The sequence below is a fragment of the Colossoma macropomum genome, unplaced genomic scaffold (genome assembly GCF_904425465.1).
Source record: "Colossoma macropomum unplaced genomic scaffold, Colossoma_macropomum, whole genome shotgun sequence".
Taxonomy (NCBI): domain Eukaryota; kingdom Metazoa; phylum Chordata; class Actinopteri; order Characiformes; family Serrasalmidae; genus Colossoma; species Colossoma macropomum.
In genome coordinates, this window is record NW_023494803.1 from 4,612,440 (window position 1) to 4,630,284 (window position 17,845).

Below are 17,845 nucleotides of genomic sequence, written 5' to 3' on the forward strand. Positions count from 1 at the left end.
GTTGATGTTCTAGTAAGTCTCCGTGCCAGTTGCACCTAGCTGCCCTTTTCCTTCTCACTGTGCGTTTCCCCTTGTGGATGTGACATGAACCCAAAACCCCTTCTTGCATGCGTACATTCACGGAAAAAATTACCCCTAGGCACCTTTTACCCCGAGAGCACTGTGAGAGATAGAGAGGGAAGAGAAAGATACAGACAGAGAGACTCAGCGAATATTGTGGATGACTGACCGACGAGGAAAGCATGAGATGAGTTTCAACCTGCTACAAATAGCTCCTGGTTTCTCTGTGTCTTCTTGCGCAACAAATAATTAGTGATTTGCGTGTTTTCAGAGGGGCACCCCATCGCTGAGACGAAGGCTGTAGCCTGTTCTTTTCTTTTCATGTCCCCATGTTCCACAGCTGAGTGATTACTGTGGGGTGTGTGTCTATATGACACCTCATGCCTCTGACGGCTCTCGCTAGCCACCGGGCTGTTTTCAGTGTGAGAATGCTGAACGAGTTGCTGGACGAGGCAGGTTGCTGTGTTCCCGCTCCACCAAATGACAGATGGAGGGGAGCAGTAACAGCATACTTGCTGTTTTTGAAAAAAAAAGAAAAAAAAGCACCAAGCAAATTCCATTCCATCATCTGCTTGTCTTTTTTGCAATGTGTCTTCTCCCATTCACTCTGTCTCTCTCTCAAGTTACCCAGTCCTCACTCCTCTGTTCTATCCCTCTCTGGCCATAGATAAACACCAGGGCGCGAGAGGTGGGCGGTCAGGATGGGCACGACGACCATCAGCATTGAGGAGGTGCGAGCGCTTGAAGGGAAGGAGGAGAGGGAGGAGTCCATCCTGGCTCTTCTGGGCATCATCGGGACTTTCCTCAACCTCTTTGTCATAGTGTTTGTCTACATTTACACCACCCTGTAAGGGGCACAGCATTTGGGAGGGAGAGCAAAGGCAGACTGGGGTCTTTGGGGCCGTGGTCGGCCAGAGGTGAGGGTTTGGGGGTGGGAGAGGGTGGGTGTGGGTGGGGGAAAAGGGTGAAGATATGCCGGAAGATGGGGAGGATGAACACCACAGTGAAGACTTGGGGAGATAACACTGGGCCGCAGTGGATGGACATGAGGGGGCGCTAGGTGGGGAACTCCAGATACCTTCTGGAGAGATAACAATGGGATGGACTGGCTGGACAGCAATGAATAGAAGGTTGTGGAACAACCTTATGTCGTTGGGGAGATAAGACTGGGTCAGATCAGATGGAGAGCAGAAAGCAATAGGTGGCAAATGTCAGAGAAAACATCAGACTTGTTCGGACAGACATCACGTGGGGAACACTGGATCCCCCTGAAAAGGTAACACTGGGCTGGAGCAGACAAATAGCAGGGGATAAGAAGGAGGAGGATGCTGGATGCTGGATGAAGGACTACTTAACTCCCCTATTTGAGGATCTGCTGCGCTGGAGGAGTGGAACTCTTGCTGAATTTCATACTGGACGACAGGACACTCTAGGCCACAATGAGGATGTCCTTGTGCTATCATATATATATACATATATGAACTGCCTACTCTTAAAAATGTGGATACAAATGGGTAACATGAACAGAGACTGGCAAAGGAACCCTGAGGGTCACTGACAGAACAGCCCTCTTACATCCATATTATCTCGGCAAGCTCTCAATACTTCCATCTCATTGGCCAAAGGGACTTTGTTTTCCGTGCACTGCCAATTATGTCAACTGCTGTCTGACTACCATTACATTGCAGTCTCTCTCATACACATCCCATGGAAAATATTCCGAGGATGATGATCCCTGTATCCCCTCATTACTGCCACAGGGAACACAGGTGGAGGATGGGACTGTTCCTATTTGCAGACACTTCCAACAGCAGAGCAGAGATGGGGATCTGCAATAAGAACTGTGCGTGGGAGCGAGCGAGAGTGGGGGAAGAACAAGAAATATTTTTCTATTTTAAATTAAAGGGTTCAGCAGCTGACCTGTGGAGATGAAGGTATCAAGAGAAAAAATCTCCCAGATATGTAACAGATATGGACTACGCTGAGGCTACTGGACTGATTGGTCCTGTCTTTTCATCCAGCATGGTTTCACTTGCCATTTGACTGCCAGCAGAGAGGGAAAGAAAGGACAAACCCAGTGTATTACCTCTCCTTGACATCAGGGTGGGGCTGAACATAACGTTTCTGTACAAAGGACAGAGCTTTTATATAAATATATTATTACCTACTGGATGTAGTGTGCAATAGAAAATTTGATCAATAAAACAAAATGTATTCGGAGGGTTAGAACTCTGTGGTTTGATGGAGAAAACGAGTCTGTGTGTACTGCATGAACAGTGTGGTTTAATGACAGATGCGTGGGGCTTCACTTAGATCAGGTTAACTGTACGTACTGCCCTGCATTCTTGTGTGTGTGAATGAGTGCGTGAGATACACATGTACATACATGAACGTGAGCAAGTACCTAGGGAACAGTAATGAGAGAGGCGAACGCAGCAGATGGAGAGAGGGGAGAAGTAGGGACAAAACAAGGCGGCAATAAGAATTTAATGCATCTGTGGCACAAACTTCCTACGTAAACATAAAGAAAGACTTGGACATGAATACCACAAAGAAAAATCTTTTAACCCTCAACGAAACACTGACAGCTGGAGTACCGCTGAACATTACATAACAGTTAAGGGGAACCGTGTAGATTGGATGCTTGCTCACAATCGATTGTAAAGTGAGAGAAAATCTATTTCCAGTGGTTGGGACAACTCAAACTGGTCCAAGCCATGGCCAACCACTCCACCAACAGCAAAACAACACCTCAACATGGCTCTAAAAAGCTGCAATTCCTTGTCTTTCCAATCTCTGAGCAGGTGAGCGCTTTCCAAGCTTTCCAGGACACTCAGATACTTCATTCAGTTTAAAAACGTCTGTCATTCAGCAGAACAATGGGACAGGGATAGGGCTTAAACTTACAGATCAAAGGTACCCTAGTATTAGCCTTAAATAAGACTTATTGCCACCTACTGCCCCAGGTGTTAAGCAGGAGGTGGACATTTAAATGTAGAGGTCATAGAGGCCAGCCCTTTGTCTCGTGAGACTGTGAGAAAGGATGGACAGCAAAGGACAGGCGGTGGGTGTGCATGACAATAAGGGATTCCCTGTTCTAGATGGGAGTTTAATGATGCTTTAACATAGGTCTACAAGGCCAGTAAATAGGGAGGCTCAAAAGTGCAGCCAGAGTCACCTTCAGAAATAGGAACGATCATATAACCCTGGCAGAAGAAAACAGTTTACCTTGTAAAGGCCCTTCCACACTTCGCTCACCATAACATCCTGAGATTGAAGGTAGTGGTTTTCAAACCGGACCTCAGGCCCCACCATAGACGGTCCACATTTTTGCACCATCCTTATGCATTATGAGTTAGACTGTAGTAAAAATGTGGACGTTCTGGGGGTCCTTGATGACTGGTTTGAAGATCTCTGATCTAAGGATCCTCAAAGGCAGGTTAAGGGACTACTGTCATACTATGCTGCTATTTACCTACAATCTGAAGTGATAATTTACAAGTGTTTCTCTTTGTATGGCTGTCATTCTATTGTGTTGTGTCAAAGGTGCTGCGGCCATAGGAATTCAGGAATTGTGTCGTGTCAAAAAGCCTTTAATGCACACAAAGAATCTACAACTAACTAAACTATTTCCTTAGAATGCTGGAAAAGCATCATTGCAGGGACATCGTAATTAACAGCAGTTGACATTCCTCCCCAGTTTAACGGGTAACGGTGAACTGTCAAATAAATGTAAACAAGAAATCGAAAGTATTGAGATGCTTCGTTAAGGAGTTACCCTGAAGTTACCGCAAGTCCCGCATCCCACGCTAAGGTCAGTGGGCCTGTTGTACAGGGTGGCCACATGGCCACATACACGTGATCTAGTGGTCAAAGCTGGAGCCACATGAATCACGGCTCTAAGGCTCTGCCTCTGTCCGTGGTACCCAGCACACTTCTACACACCAAGATTACCCACGATTCTGACATACACACACACGGCGCTCCCTACAGCGAGAAAGGGTGGGAGATAGACACAGAGGAAGTGATAAAGGAAAAGGAACAGCAGCACCACATAGTGCTCAGGGAGAGAGTAGGTGAAGATAGAGGGATGCAAGGGGAAAAATGAGGGAGGGTAGGGAGAGACAGGGAGAGGGAGAACAGTGTTAGGGGAGATGAAGAAATAGGAAAGAAATTTACTGGGGGGGGTATGAAGGTGGAGACAGCGAAACGGAGAAGAATGGAAGGGGACAGCACGGAACGGCATATTTTCTAGCACACATACACACGCAGAGTACCGTGCACAGCAGGAAATGAAGGGAGAAAGATTAGAGAAAGTGAGAAACGGAGCTGGGGGTGTGATGAAGGAGGCAAGAAGATGGAGGGATAAAGAATGAAAAAGAAGAAAGCAGGATGGAGGTGAAAAGAGGAAAACAGGAGTGTTATTCAGAGACAAGAATGTACGACGGAAATGGGGGATTGAAAAGTGAGTGGGGAGGGAGAAGACACGGGGGATAGAGTGATAACGTGAATCCAGAGAGACGGAGAGATAAAACCGTACAACGTGGGCGAAAATGGAATGGGAGGCGGAGGAGGGAAAGGGGGGAACGAGGGAAAGACGGAAACGGAGAAAAAGGGACGAGTCTGTAAGGGGGGTGGGATTAGACGGAAGACAGAGATAAAGGAACAGAGAGGAAGAATGGTATGATGAGAAGATGAATGCATGTTAATTGCTGTACTGTGTTGATGTCTTTACCCGAACGAGGGAGTCTCCTCCGACACCTGCTCCACTATGTGTGGCTGCTAAATGCACACAGCCCAAAATGCCGTTCAGAAAGTACTGAGGTAAAAGGTGACAAAGCCAGAAAACAGGGACTCAACGATACTTAATGATTTTACATAACTGACTTCGTCAATAATCATCAGCAACTGATGATTTTAATACAAGTTCAAACTATAATCCATATATGAAGTGCAGTGAGAATAAGGGATACACAATGAAATCAGAATTATATCGGTATCAGGATTATCGGCAGTGGACAGGTGTTTAGATCCGATAGATATTTGGAATCGATATTTAATGACGTAATGAGCAGAACGTTCAGGCGATGCTGGGCTACTAAAATGTCTGCATTCATTTGACTGCATGTGTAACTATGCAGACGTAGAGTTACATTCCCATGTAATGCTAATCCAGGTGGATCTGGGGACCAATTTCTATATTTTATAAATGTTTATGTTTTGGTATTGGCATATAGGAGTACTGTACAAAAGCATGAGACAACCCTTCTTTAGTTTGCAGTCAAAATGGCTGGAAAAATGCATCAATTATATTTAGCAGAAAACTGAACCGAAGCCTCAATAACTACGCAAAATATGTAAAATCAAAATTTCCAGCATTTTCAGTAAATGTGTTTAAACTTTGAGTTTATTGTGGCTTTCAATCTTATCGGGACCGTTGCTTTCAGTTTTTCAAAGAAATCTGCAGGGCCATTTTTCCACACCTCCGAAGTTCTGTCTTCGAAGTTGTTTGTATTTTCTGCTTTTTACGATCCAAGTAATCCCAAACACATTCAGTGATGCTGAGGTCTGGACTCCGGGGTGGTCACCAGCAGCTTTGTCTATTTCCTGTCTCAGTAAGGTCTTCCTGACAGCAGCACGTCTTTTCAGACCCACAGCTTTGAGTTGTCCTCTCACAGTCAAAAACAGACAGAAACACTTGTGGTTGTTTCCAAATCTGAAGCCAGAGTGGAGCTTGATTTTCTCCTCTCTATCAAAGATTTCAGCAAAGATGTGGTTTGAGTACTGTTTATCTGATGGTGACAGTTCTGGAGGTCTACCATGTCTTGCATGATTGTTAGAAGTCTCACTTTCTCTGTATCTTTTAACCTGTTTTTTTTTTGGAACTCCAGTGCTGGAAACCCTCCCGAAAAGTGAACTTCAAGTCATTTTGATCAGATATCAGATGCCAAATTCGGCCCATAATTCCTATATAGGTGCATCCCAGTGCGAACCTAAAAAGCTGCTAGCCGCCTCAAACACTTTGAGCTGTAAAAACAACTGAAATGATGAGTTTTCAAATGATTAATTAGATCACCGGTACTGAAATACCATTTACCCCTCTGTGCACTTCGGCTGAAGATTTTTAGTAAACTGCTATTCTTAAACTGCGTGGGGTGGGGGTGCGTAGGGGTTTCTGCAGACTCATACAGCTTGTGCAGCGGTGGGAACGCATTTGGAATGTGTTTGCCTAAAGCGGTGAATTATTTTGAAATCATAAAGTACTGTACATTTTATATATACATATAAAAAGTGCCATATTTTTACAACCGTGAGGAACCAATCACATACCAATTGTAAGAGGGGGTCATAGAGTTTCTGACTACCCCCGGAAGATGGCTCCCTATAGTCTGCAAGGAGACGGAGACCCCTGAGCAAAAAGCGTTTTGCGCTTGACTTTTTTGTGGGGGATACATTAAGGATTCTGTTTATGTGCCACTCCCAACAACACTAGATGATCTCCGAAATCGCACTGAAAGAGCCGTGAGTGCAGCGACACCCGACAGGCTCAATCGAGTATGGGATGAATTTGACTATGGTGTTGATGATGTCCGTACTGTTCTCATATTCATTTAATGTAAGTTATGAGTAAGAGTTACATTCTTGTAATTTTTTTACAAAACAAACATCAACTGGTATATGGTACATGAATATGATCCCCAAATATCGGTCATCTGTGTCCCTGATTACTATATAATCAGTATCAGCCCTGAAAAACCCATATCGGTCAACCTCTAGTTCACACAAATCTATGTGTGATTAATAAAAGTGTTGATTTGTATATTGCACCCTTTTGCAATATCATTATTGCAAAAGATAATATTGTCACACGATTAAATGATATATTGCGCAGCCCTTTTTGACTACTGACATACCATGCACCCCTAGCAGGAACCAAAATTCCAATAAGGCAGGCTGAGCATCCCCTTGCCATTAAAAGGCATTACCTCCGTGCAAATGGCCCAAGCTGGGGTGATGGAGAGTCAGCGGTGGCGTAATGCCTCCCAGAAGGATTGCCAAGACACCAGTGACTAATATAGGACACAGCTCCAACCACATGAGGAGGAGGACCTTGTGTGTGTGTGTGTGTGTGTGTGAGAGAGAGAGAGAGAGAGAGTGAGAGAGACAAAGAAGGTTATTGGGCAGAGGGTCTTATGTGTTTAAAGATGGCACTCTGGGGGGGAGTGCGCATTAGATCCCTACCTCTAAAGGGAAGGCGGGACGATGCCTTTAAAATGAGTGTTAGGCACGGAGACGGGAGGAAGAGGGAGGGAGGGATAGACAAGCAGGAGAAGTGGAGCAGGATGGTTAGGGACACGCTCTAGGAAGACACAGACTGTGTGTGTGAATTCGTTCGGGGAGGACGGGGCATATATACCCAAAAAGATATCAGGCTGGGACGGAGAGACCGAGGAATCGGTTAGGAACAGTGTCTTTTAATATGGACTGTGCATTAAACCAGTTCTACCATAGATATTATACTGCAATACTTCATTATGGGTAACAAAGAGACATAAAGTGGACGTCAGTGGCTCAAGTGGCTCTTAATCTAAATGGCTTGTTGAAAATAAAGGGTCGTGTATGTTGCAGGTCTCCCACTGCCGACACCAGAGCCTCCCTACTGACTGCTATAGAGCAGACTGAACACAAGACCACCACTACAGCACAGACACCAGACACCACACAACACACTGAGCATAAACAGCATCGCTAGAGGAGGCTACACAAAAGGATGACATTGATTAGCACTGCTTACGAAAAGCTACACAACAGATTGAGGTCAACAGCCCTCATACTGAATGTTACACAATAGACTGACATCAACAGTACTTCTGTCAAGTACTACACAATAGACTGAGGTTAACAGCACTTCATTATAATGATACACAACAGACTAGGCCTGGGCAATCTCAAAAAAAATAATTAGCATTATATTTTCTAGTTTTAAAATCATTATGCGCTTACTTGCAGTTGGGCGATATAGCAAAGATAAAAATATCAAGATACTTCAAGACGTTTTCATGAGATACGACATGCACCATGATGTTCAGTCGCTCTGAGATTTACTAAGTTGGAACAGACTATATTTACGTGGCACATACAAAAACAGTAATAGTAATAGTAATAGTAATAATAATAATAATAATAATAATAATATCCTGCATCCTGCCTTCCGCCCAATGACAGCTGGGATAGGCTCCAGCACCCCACCGCGACCCAGAAGGATAAGTGGTTTAGATGATGTATGTATGTATGTATGTATATATAATAATAATAATAATAATAATAATAATAATTATTATTATTATTATTATTATACAAATACTGGATTTGATAAAGAAAGTGTTCTTTAAGTACAACAATACCCACAAAAAAAGCATACTGTGACAGAATTTATCATGACAAAGATAAAATACTTATGTTGTCCACCCCTATGTATACGCTACGCTAAGGTCAGAAAGCACCAGCAGAAGACACCACACAGACTGTGGTCAACAGCACTGTTAACGCAACACAAACAAACTGAGGGCAAGCAGCACTAGTAGAAGCCGCTACGCAACAGACTAAAGTCAACAACGGTGCCACAAGAGAGACTGAAGGTCAACAGCACTGCTACCAAGTGCTGCACAACAGACTGAGGTCAAAAGAACCGCTAGCAAGCGCCACAAAACAGACGAAGGCCAAACAGCACTAGAAGATGCTACACAAAAGACTGAGGTCAAATGGAAGAAGGTTCTTCTCCCAGTGCTGCTGCAATCATTCATCATCCTGTGTACAAAAGTAATTTCTAACAACATAACTATTAGTTAACTAAGTAATTTTGTTGTACAATGAAACAGAAACTGTACTGCCCCCAGTGCTTCCCAAAGTGTACTGCAATCCGTCGGACTGTGATGAGCACACAAAAAAAATTTCCACGTTGCAATTTTTCCTACAATCAATAACTTTGCTGAATAATTCACTGTCTTTTAACTGCTTAAATGCCCACTGGTGGGTCCGGGTTTCCATTACTCACTCAGCCAGTTTGCACCGTTTTGAATTAAATGACTAATAACCCTTAGGATATAATAACCTTGGGAATTTAAGAAGCCTTGGAAGCTTGGACCTGGCATTTTGTGCCTCGAGGGCTTTGGAGTGCTGTGATGCGCTGGGCTATGTGGTCTTAAGCCTCCGAGTCTCCGGGGTTATGGGCTGCGGATGAGGTTAATCGTTACAGCCCTAGTCTTCTTCCAAACGTCCAGAAAATACATGCCAAGAAAGCTGGAACCGCATTCAGTCACTGCTTTCCCTCTGAAGTAGAAGCCTGGGGAGGAAACAGTCTTACTGGCTTCCTTCAAATCTGAAGCCTTTATAAATCATACATGTCCATACAATACGAAAGCCGCGCCAATACTGGACCGGCTAATCGAATCTCATTTCACGCTGACCTCGACGTACGAGAGGGCCCTGTTGTCTGCTGAGCGGTGGGTTACGTAAAAAAAATCAGACAGGAGGGAGTGGGTGACTCATTTGAGAGTAGAGCAGGTTTTGACGTGCATTCAGACTGACACACTCATAAGTGGGAGAGGAGGGTGTTCAATAATGTTCAGTAAAAGGCATGAAACATGGATAAGAAAAAAGGGGTGGATCACGTGACGAGGCAAGCAGACAGCACACGGGAGTCTAATAGACTTCTCTCTCGCTCTGCCTCCATCTCTCTCTTCCTTGTGCTGTTTTATAAAGAGGGTCCCCTGAGTGAACAGGCCTCAGAGCTGCTCTACAGCCCCCATGTGAAACAGGCTTCACTGCTGCTGCTGAATACCAAACACACTCAGCCTGCACAACACACATATTTACACAACGTCAGGACTCGATATCACACGTATGTCCCATACAGAGTTTCCACTGGCCTTATATACCGGAATATGACCAATTAATTACAATTCTGGTAAGAAGTCCATGTAAGAATTTCACAGGCTTACGCATATGGACAAGAAAGTGCCCATGGAGCGCCATCGTCACTGACGCTTCTCAAATTTAGCAATTAATGTAACAGCAACCTGCAGGTTTTGTTGCACAGGTGAGGTCAATACAGACTAGACTGTCTCAGAACAAGGAAATCAGTGGCATATTGTACAATATATGATGGGTGTTCACGAGTCATCTTATTTTAGAAGACATAGGTTTATCCACTCTGTGAAAGAGCGATTTTCGTTACTAAATGAAACGCATGATCACTTATTTTGATTGATATAACTGAAGGAAAAGTGGATGCAGGTTCTGCGCATCGCTAACACGAATAAGATTATACTGGAATTTTACTTTGTCCAGCAAACTGAACTGAACTGAACATTCTTGGAAATTGTGACTGGCACCAAAAAACAGTATTTCCTTAAGTATTATATTTGTCAGAGATGTATGATGATACCAGAATCATACCAGTATTAAGAGATAATTGCTTAAAAAGCACATATCGCTGTTGTCGGAAGAAAACCTCGTATCTCCATTTTTGACAATTTAAAAATACTTCTTGGCCTTTACATTGTATAGAAATTTCATGATGAATAGACTAAAAGAAACGACCTTAAATGACTTGGAAAAACGTCTGGTTCCATTGACTTACATGGAAAGTAAAGGTTTTCTCCTGTAAAGTTACCATTTTCTTCCGACAACAGCGATATGCGATGTATCGCCACATACATACATGGTTAAGTTAATTAAGTGACCCTTATTAGCGCCACAAGGGGAAAATATCACCTCCACATTTTAACCCACCTGAGCAGTTAAACACTACATACACACTAGTGAGCACACACACTAGGGGGCAGTGAGCACACTTGCCCGAAGTGGTGGGCAGCCCAATCTACGGCACCCGGGGAGCAGTTGGGGGTTAGGTGTCTTGCTCAAGGGCACTTCAGTCACATACGGTCAAGCTCAGGGGATCGAACTGGCGACCTTCCGGGTCACAAGGCTGATTCCCTAACCTCCAGCCCACGACTGCCCCCATATGTAAAGTTAATACTTCAGGTTGCAAAAAAGTTTTTTTAAGCACCAAAAAAATTTGTGACCATGTGCTAGACTAGAGTTAAGTTAGGTGCTGCTCCTTTGGCACAAGCCAGCTCGACCAGCCACACAACACACGCTATCTCAAAGATTGGACACGTGCCAGACTTGGCATCTAAACCTAGTCTAAATCTTCACATTTGACAGCAGATATTATTTCTGTGAAACAAAATAGTGAATACTAGACAAAAAATAAATAGATAGCCAGACAGACAGACAGACAGATGGGCAAGAATCCACGGCAGGACACTCTGCCTATTTAACGATAGAGGAAACACTGTGTATTGAATGTGAATCAGTCCCGTCTGTCCGATTTCCGAGACGTTTAATAAGTATCGGTGCTGATACGGATCCAGAAACATCGGACTGGTGCGTCGCTACAAATCTCACGCTTTCACAAATGCACATACAAAAGAAACTGCTTCTTCCAGCTGTAACACACCTCCCTGCACTGCTTGCCCCCTTGTGTGTTTTTTTTTTATTCTCTTTGGAAGCAAAAGCACCCTCTCTATTCTTTCGTTTCCCCCTCTATATCCCCATCTCTCTCTTTTCCTCCCTCCTTCTCTCTGTCAGAGGGAACGGGGCAGTCTTAAAGGAGCGACAGTGGAGGTTTTCCTGCATCTTTCTCTTGCTCTCCTCCGCTATGTCTTGCCTCTTTCACCGTTTTCCTTCTATCTCTTCCATTATCTTGCTCCTTTTCTTTACTACTATCTCTCACCATCTCTCTCTCTTCATTGCCGCTAGCCTCTGGCGCAGCCTGGCTGACTCACTGAAGCTCTAATGATGGTGCTACTGACGACAGCAAGGTGAATACAAAAGAAGCTCTGTTTACCTTGACACCATTGGAAGGGGCGGGGAAGAACGGAGCACGAGGCAAACGCGCTAAATCGAAATGGCGTCAATGTGGAAAAACACACACACACACACACTTCACCACATGCTGGAGTGGAGCTGCAACTTGCAGCTGATAATGAGAACTAATTACTACACTCACCTCTTTATCTGTGCATATTTAATGAAGAGAACAAAGAGGAGTTAAAAGTCTTAGGATACACACTCGTTCTCATGCGCTTACACTAAGCACGAGCCTGAAACGTCAGTGGTATAAAAATGCACTGATCAATGTGCACTAATCAATGATATGTATTCATACAGATCATTAGCAGGACAGAGACCTTTCGTGTATTCAATTTCCACTCAATCTGGCCTTTAAGCATGTTATTTATTTTTTAGTGCAAGGAAAAAAGCAAAAAACATGATTTTTACAGTAAATTTAATTGAATATACCACCAAATTTCTCAGTATTTAGTTTGTTCGCCCTTCGCCTTTGTTACAGCTTCCAATCTTTTCAGGAAACTTGCTTTCAGTTTTTCAAAGAAATCTGCGAGGATTTTTTCCACTCCTTTCTGCTTCTCACAATCCGAGTATTACATATTTAGACTCATCATAACATAAAGCTGTCTCCGTATTTCAGACGTCCAGTTTTGGTGTTGTAGTTCAAGTCTCTTCTGCTTTTTATATCTTCTTCCTTTGGCTTCTCACAGTGGAAGGATGGACAGAAACACCTGTGGATGTTTTCAGATCTGAAGCAGCTTGATTTTCTCCTCTCTCTCAGAGATGAAAGCTTTAAGTGCTGTTTATCTGATGGGGGCAGTTTGGGTAGCACAGCAGGTCTTGAAAGGTTGTTATCAGTCTCATTTTCTCTTGATCTTTTAGTCATTTTTTTGAACCCCCGTTTTTAGAAGCTTGAATTTGTCATTTATTTTTCTTTGACTTTCCCTTTTCTTATGCGAGTGGAGTTTCTTCTATCTAATCTTGCCAGAAATTACCTGAAAAATAAATAACTTGTACTTGTCTGGAAACTAAATAAATAAAGGAGCTATTGTCAAATAAACATTTTTAAAAATAAAATTGTACCAAAATAATTCAGGTCCTAGACTGAATATCAGCAAAGGGGAAAAATGAATTTGATCCAATACTGTAACAAACCTATCCTGAGATAGTACACATTTACACTGTGTGATGCCAGCTGTGTAGTTCTTCCTGGGTGGTAGTACAGGATTTGAGTAGTTTGATCAGAATAGCCTACTTTTAGATGCTCTACACCTAAAAATAGCTCATTTTAAAACATATTAAAAACTTATTAAAAGAAAAATAAAGGAGCGGTACCAACCAATCTCAGAAAAGAATACGTGGTATTGTGCCACCTCTAACACTATACTGCTTCCTAAAAAGACTTGAATCAAAGTGAGGTCAGAGATTTAAACCCCTATGCAACACACACAGCACAGTGCGCATGAATATGAATATGTATGCTCACATACACACATATAAGCATAACTGCCAGTGAATGAGCCCCATACCAAATGGGTGCAGGTCCATTTAAGCGATAAAACCACAGCAGAGTAGATGCAGTTGTGTCTGAACAGTCTATTCATCACTGACTCGCTGACAAAATTGCATTCGGTCAAGGCACGGAACACATGAAATACAGAACACGGAGGCTGTATCACTTCGGGAAAGCATGAAACCCCACGGCTCTCGGGGAGGAGACTCATACAGGCACGCTGTAAATCCCTGGCAGGGTGGAGAGATGCTCTCTCCACAGATGCACCCTCTGCCATTTTCCTGAGGCAGGATAACACATGCCACATGCTTACACAAAGCACAGGTATAAAACACTCTCTCACAGTAAGACTTTCAAGATGATCCCTTTAAGGATTACTACTGCACAGTCCACTTGGACACACACGTACACATACACTTTTTTCCCCATTCCTCCAACTACAACATTGATCCACCCCACAGCTAAAATACTAATTACCGGCATCTGCTGCCGGGTGGCCTTGGACTACAGGGAAACATCTAGAGCCAAATATTTCATGGCAACCCAACACAATTCCACAAAATGTGCTGTTAAATATTCACATTTGGGCACTTAACCAACTCTGCTGAACATGCTCATGTATATGGGAAATGTTTATAAGGAAGTCGTAAGAGCAACAGCGAGAGAAGCAGAAACAGACCAAGAAATACGGACATGAAAGTATTATGCATCAGTATTTCATTCAAACCCAAAGCAGTTCCAAGACTCTGCTATTAAATATCCAGATCTCTGTTAAGCGGTCAGCAATTGGGGCTGGGGCGGTAAGCATTTTTAATAAATTGAGACAAAAAAAGGAGTTTCCGTTAAAGCCTCAAGACCTTTTCACACCTAGTCTGTGTTTTAAATAAATAAAAATACATAAAATTGAAGGATTTTGCTGCAAAAGGTTGTATATCCTTTTGTAATAAGTTTCTGAAAAGAGTAACAGCTGACGTACAACAGAAAACGTTTTATTTCTGTACTAAAGTAGGTATTCTTCATAGTATAGCACTGATATTACTTATATGTGTAAAGCCCACTGCCAACAAAGAATATTATTGAAGAGAGAAAAAAAAAAGTTTCAGTTTTTATCATAATTTGAAAATGCCTGTTGCCGTTTACATTGTGGATAAATTTCATGATGATTGGACCAAAAGAAACGGCCCAAAATGACTTGAAAAAAATTCTGGTTCTATTGACTTGCATTGAAAATATAGTATGTTTTTTTCCTTCTCCTGTAAAGTTATAATTTTGGAGATACAGGGTTTTGTTCCGACAACAGCGATATGCAGTAATAAAAAAATGCACATCAAGTTTTGAACGCGTATACATTAACACTAATACTGCCTTTCATATCAGTGCTCATGGCTGCACCTGCAGCTGCTAATAATCAAATCGAATTGTGATAAAATTCTGAGATTTCATAACTCTGAATAGGGCTGGGTGTCAGTATCAGGCTGATATCAGCAGAAAATCCTACATTAGACTGCAGAAAAAAAAAAAAAACACCCATTTTAATGCTGGAGTGCAAAACTTCACTGTTACTACTTTTTTGTGATGCCTAAACATTAAACTATAACAATGCATGAACAATATTGTATCTGACGGTGTTTTGTTTGTGTGAAAATAAATGAAAACTAAGACTGGAGTTTCAGACAATGTATCGAGAGCAGAACGCTCATGCATACAAAAAGGAATGGAAATAAATAAATTGTACTTATCAATTTGATGGCTGTTATCAACAATTATCGATGACTCCATGAATGGTCCCAGCCCTATTAACAACCTCTATAAATATGCTCAAGTATGAAAGATAGTCATGGCCTGAGAGGCAGAGAGAAATGGGGATAACGAGCGAGACGAGGAGAGGCTCTGTGGAAAAAGGCAGGGGCTCCACCTGCTGACTCACTGCACAGGCTTCAACAAAGGAGTACTCCAAACACACACACACACACACACACACACACACACACACACACACACACACACACACACACAGAGACAACTGCACAGGCGATTATACAGCAAAAGTATCCCTTCAGATCAATAACATGCCCGCCATGTCTGTGTGAGAACGACAACCATGTCAAACACAACAGCAACACGCACAACAAACATAAATCCAGCCTGAACAGGAGTAAAGCAGTCCAAAAAGCCAAGCACACACAGAGAAAGCGAAGTAGACTGCCATACCGGAGTCGTTGCGGAGGTAGGAGGACATGGCGGGGATGAGGCAGGACTGGCTGAGCAGCTCCTGTAGGACTGAGGGCAGAGCCGTGCTGTTGTGACCTCTGCTCTCTGCTGACGGGGCCTCGGCTGACCCCACACATCCAGCAGGGTTAATGTAGCTTGCCAGCACCTACACACAAAAAGAGATACAATCAAACTATGTCCTTATATGCATAACTATAAAGAAAGAATACAACGCCGAACAGCCATAACATTAACACCACTTCCTTGTTTCTATAATCATTGTCCAGTTTATCAGCTCCACTTACTATATAGGAGCACTTTGTAGTTCTACAGTTACAGACTGTAGTCCATCTGTTTCTAATTAACCCCTTTGCTCTTGTATAGATATACACTTTTAACTACAATGGAAGTGAAAAATTACTTCCAATGAAAACTACTTTTTAGAAATGTTTTGTTTTGGAAATAAATGGCTTCATCAATTGTATTTCTCAGGCCTCGTTCACACGAGTGACCTGATCGTAAAAGGACAGCACTAAGCCCAGGTGTGAATGGGGCTCAATGCCTCTCAGAGACGCTCTGTTCACCAATCATTTAAACCACATTCAGAGATGGTCATATATTCTCATAGCATTTGTAGTGTGAATGCTTAAGCATCCTGATGCATCCCCAACAGAAAAGAAGGGCCATGTAATCAGCTGTGTCCAGCGTCTTTCTTAGCCCCTTATTTGTTCATAGGCCTAATTTGCATTAGCAATCCACGCCAGCTGTACATGTGTAACAGCTTGTACACGTACATGAACAAGGACTCGAGGCGCCTTCATCGTAGAACAAGCGCAGTGAGACAGTTGTATCAAAAGACGGTATCCGTCCTTCAGAAATGGTCGCTGGACATACACTAATCAGGCATAACATTATGACCACCTCCTTGTTTCTACGCTCATTGTCCATTTTATCAGCTCCACTTACTATATAGGTGCACTACAGTTACAGACTGTAGTCCATCTGTTTCTCTGCATACTTTGTTAGCCCCCTTTTACCCTGTTCTTCAGTGGTCAGGACCCCCATGGACCCTCACAGAGCAGGTACTATTTGGGTGGTGGATCATTCTCAGCACTGCAGTAACACCACAGTTGCGCTGGTCTGAGTAGATCAGACACAGCAGTGCTGCTGGAGTTTTTAAACACCTCAGTGTCACTGCTGGACTGAGAATAGTCCAGCAACCAAAAATGTCCAGCCAACAGTGTCCCGTGGGCAGCGTCCTGTGACCACTGATGAAGGACTAGAGGATGACCAGCACAAACTGTGCAACAACAGATGAGCTATCGTCTCTGACTTTACATCTACAAGGTAGGAGTGTCTAATAGAGTGGACAGTGAGTGGACACAGTGTTTAAAAACTCCAGCAGCACTGCTGTGTCTGATCCACTCAGACCTGCACAACACACACTAACACACCACCACCACGTCAGTGTCACTGCAGTGCTGAGAATGATCCACCACCCAAATAGTACCTGCTCTGTGAGGGTCCATGGGGGTCCTGACCACTGAAGAACAGGGTAAAAGGGGGCTAACAAAGTATCAGAGAAACAGATGGACTACAGTCTGTAACTGTAGAACTACAAAGTGCACCTATATAGTAAGTGGAGCTGATAAAATGGACAGTGAGTGTAGAAACAAGGAGGTGGTCAGAATGTTATGCCTGATCAGTGTACGCACGTATACGATATGTATGGATACCAGGTATGAACAAAGAGTTTGAAACAAATTTAAAGCTTTTCACATACGCTTGTAGTTCAAGCTGTTTATGAAAAGATTATGAAAAATATACATTCGAATCAGTCGGTGTCCAAACTCGTGCTCCAAATCCAGCAGTGCTAACAACACATTAAAGATAGCAATGGCCAGGAAAGGGTTAGCATTTTTAGGCTGAAGATTCAGAGAGTGAGTCAGTCAGTGTCACCTGTAGTAGGCAGGTGACGTGCTCTTCCTCCAGGCGCTGTTTGGTGAGGGCCTGCTCCACGTCCCAGCCTGAGGCGGTGGAGCCTGTGCCGAAACCCGTCCCTTTCGCCCAGTAAAGTTGCTGCTCCTCCGTGGTGCCCCCGCCGTGTCCACTCGACACCTGTGGCTAACACACAACAACAAATAC

General features: G+C 43.3%; 1 protein-coding gene across 1 annotated transcript in view; it reads right to left on the reverse strand.

The window, feature by feature from the left end:
* Nucleotides 1-17,845, reverse strand: part of LOC118823276 (baculoviral IAP repeat-containing protein 6-like) — an 81,715-nt gene extending 63,870 nt beyond the window's left edge. Inside the window, exons 1-2 of the mRNA XM_036592754.1 lie at nucleotides 17,660-17,845; nucleotides 15,701-15,866 (exon numbers count right to left, since the gene is read on the reverse strand). Coding sequence (XP_036448647.1) covers nucleotides 15,701-15,728 — 28 coding nt within the window. The 5' untranslated portion in view covers nucleotides 15,729-15,866; nucleotides 17,660-17,845. The remainder of the gene's footprint in view (nucleotides 1-15,700; nucleotides 15,867-17,659) is intronic.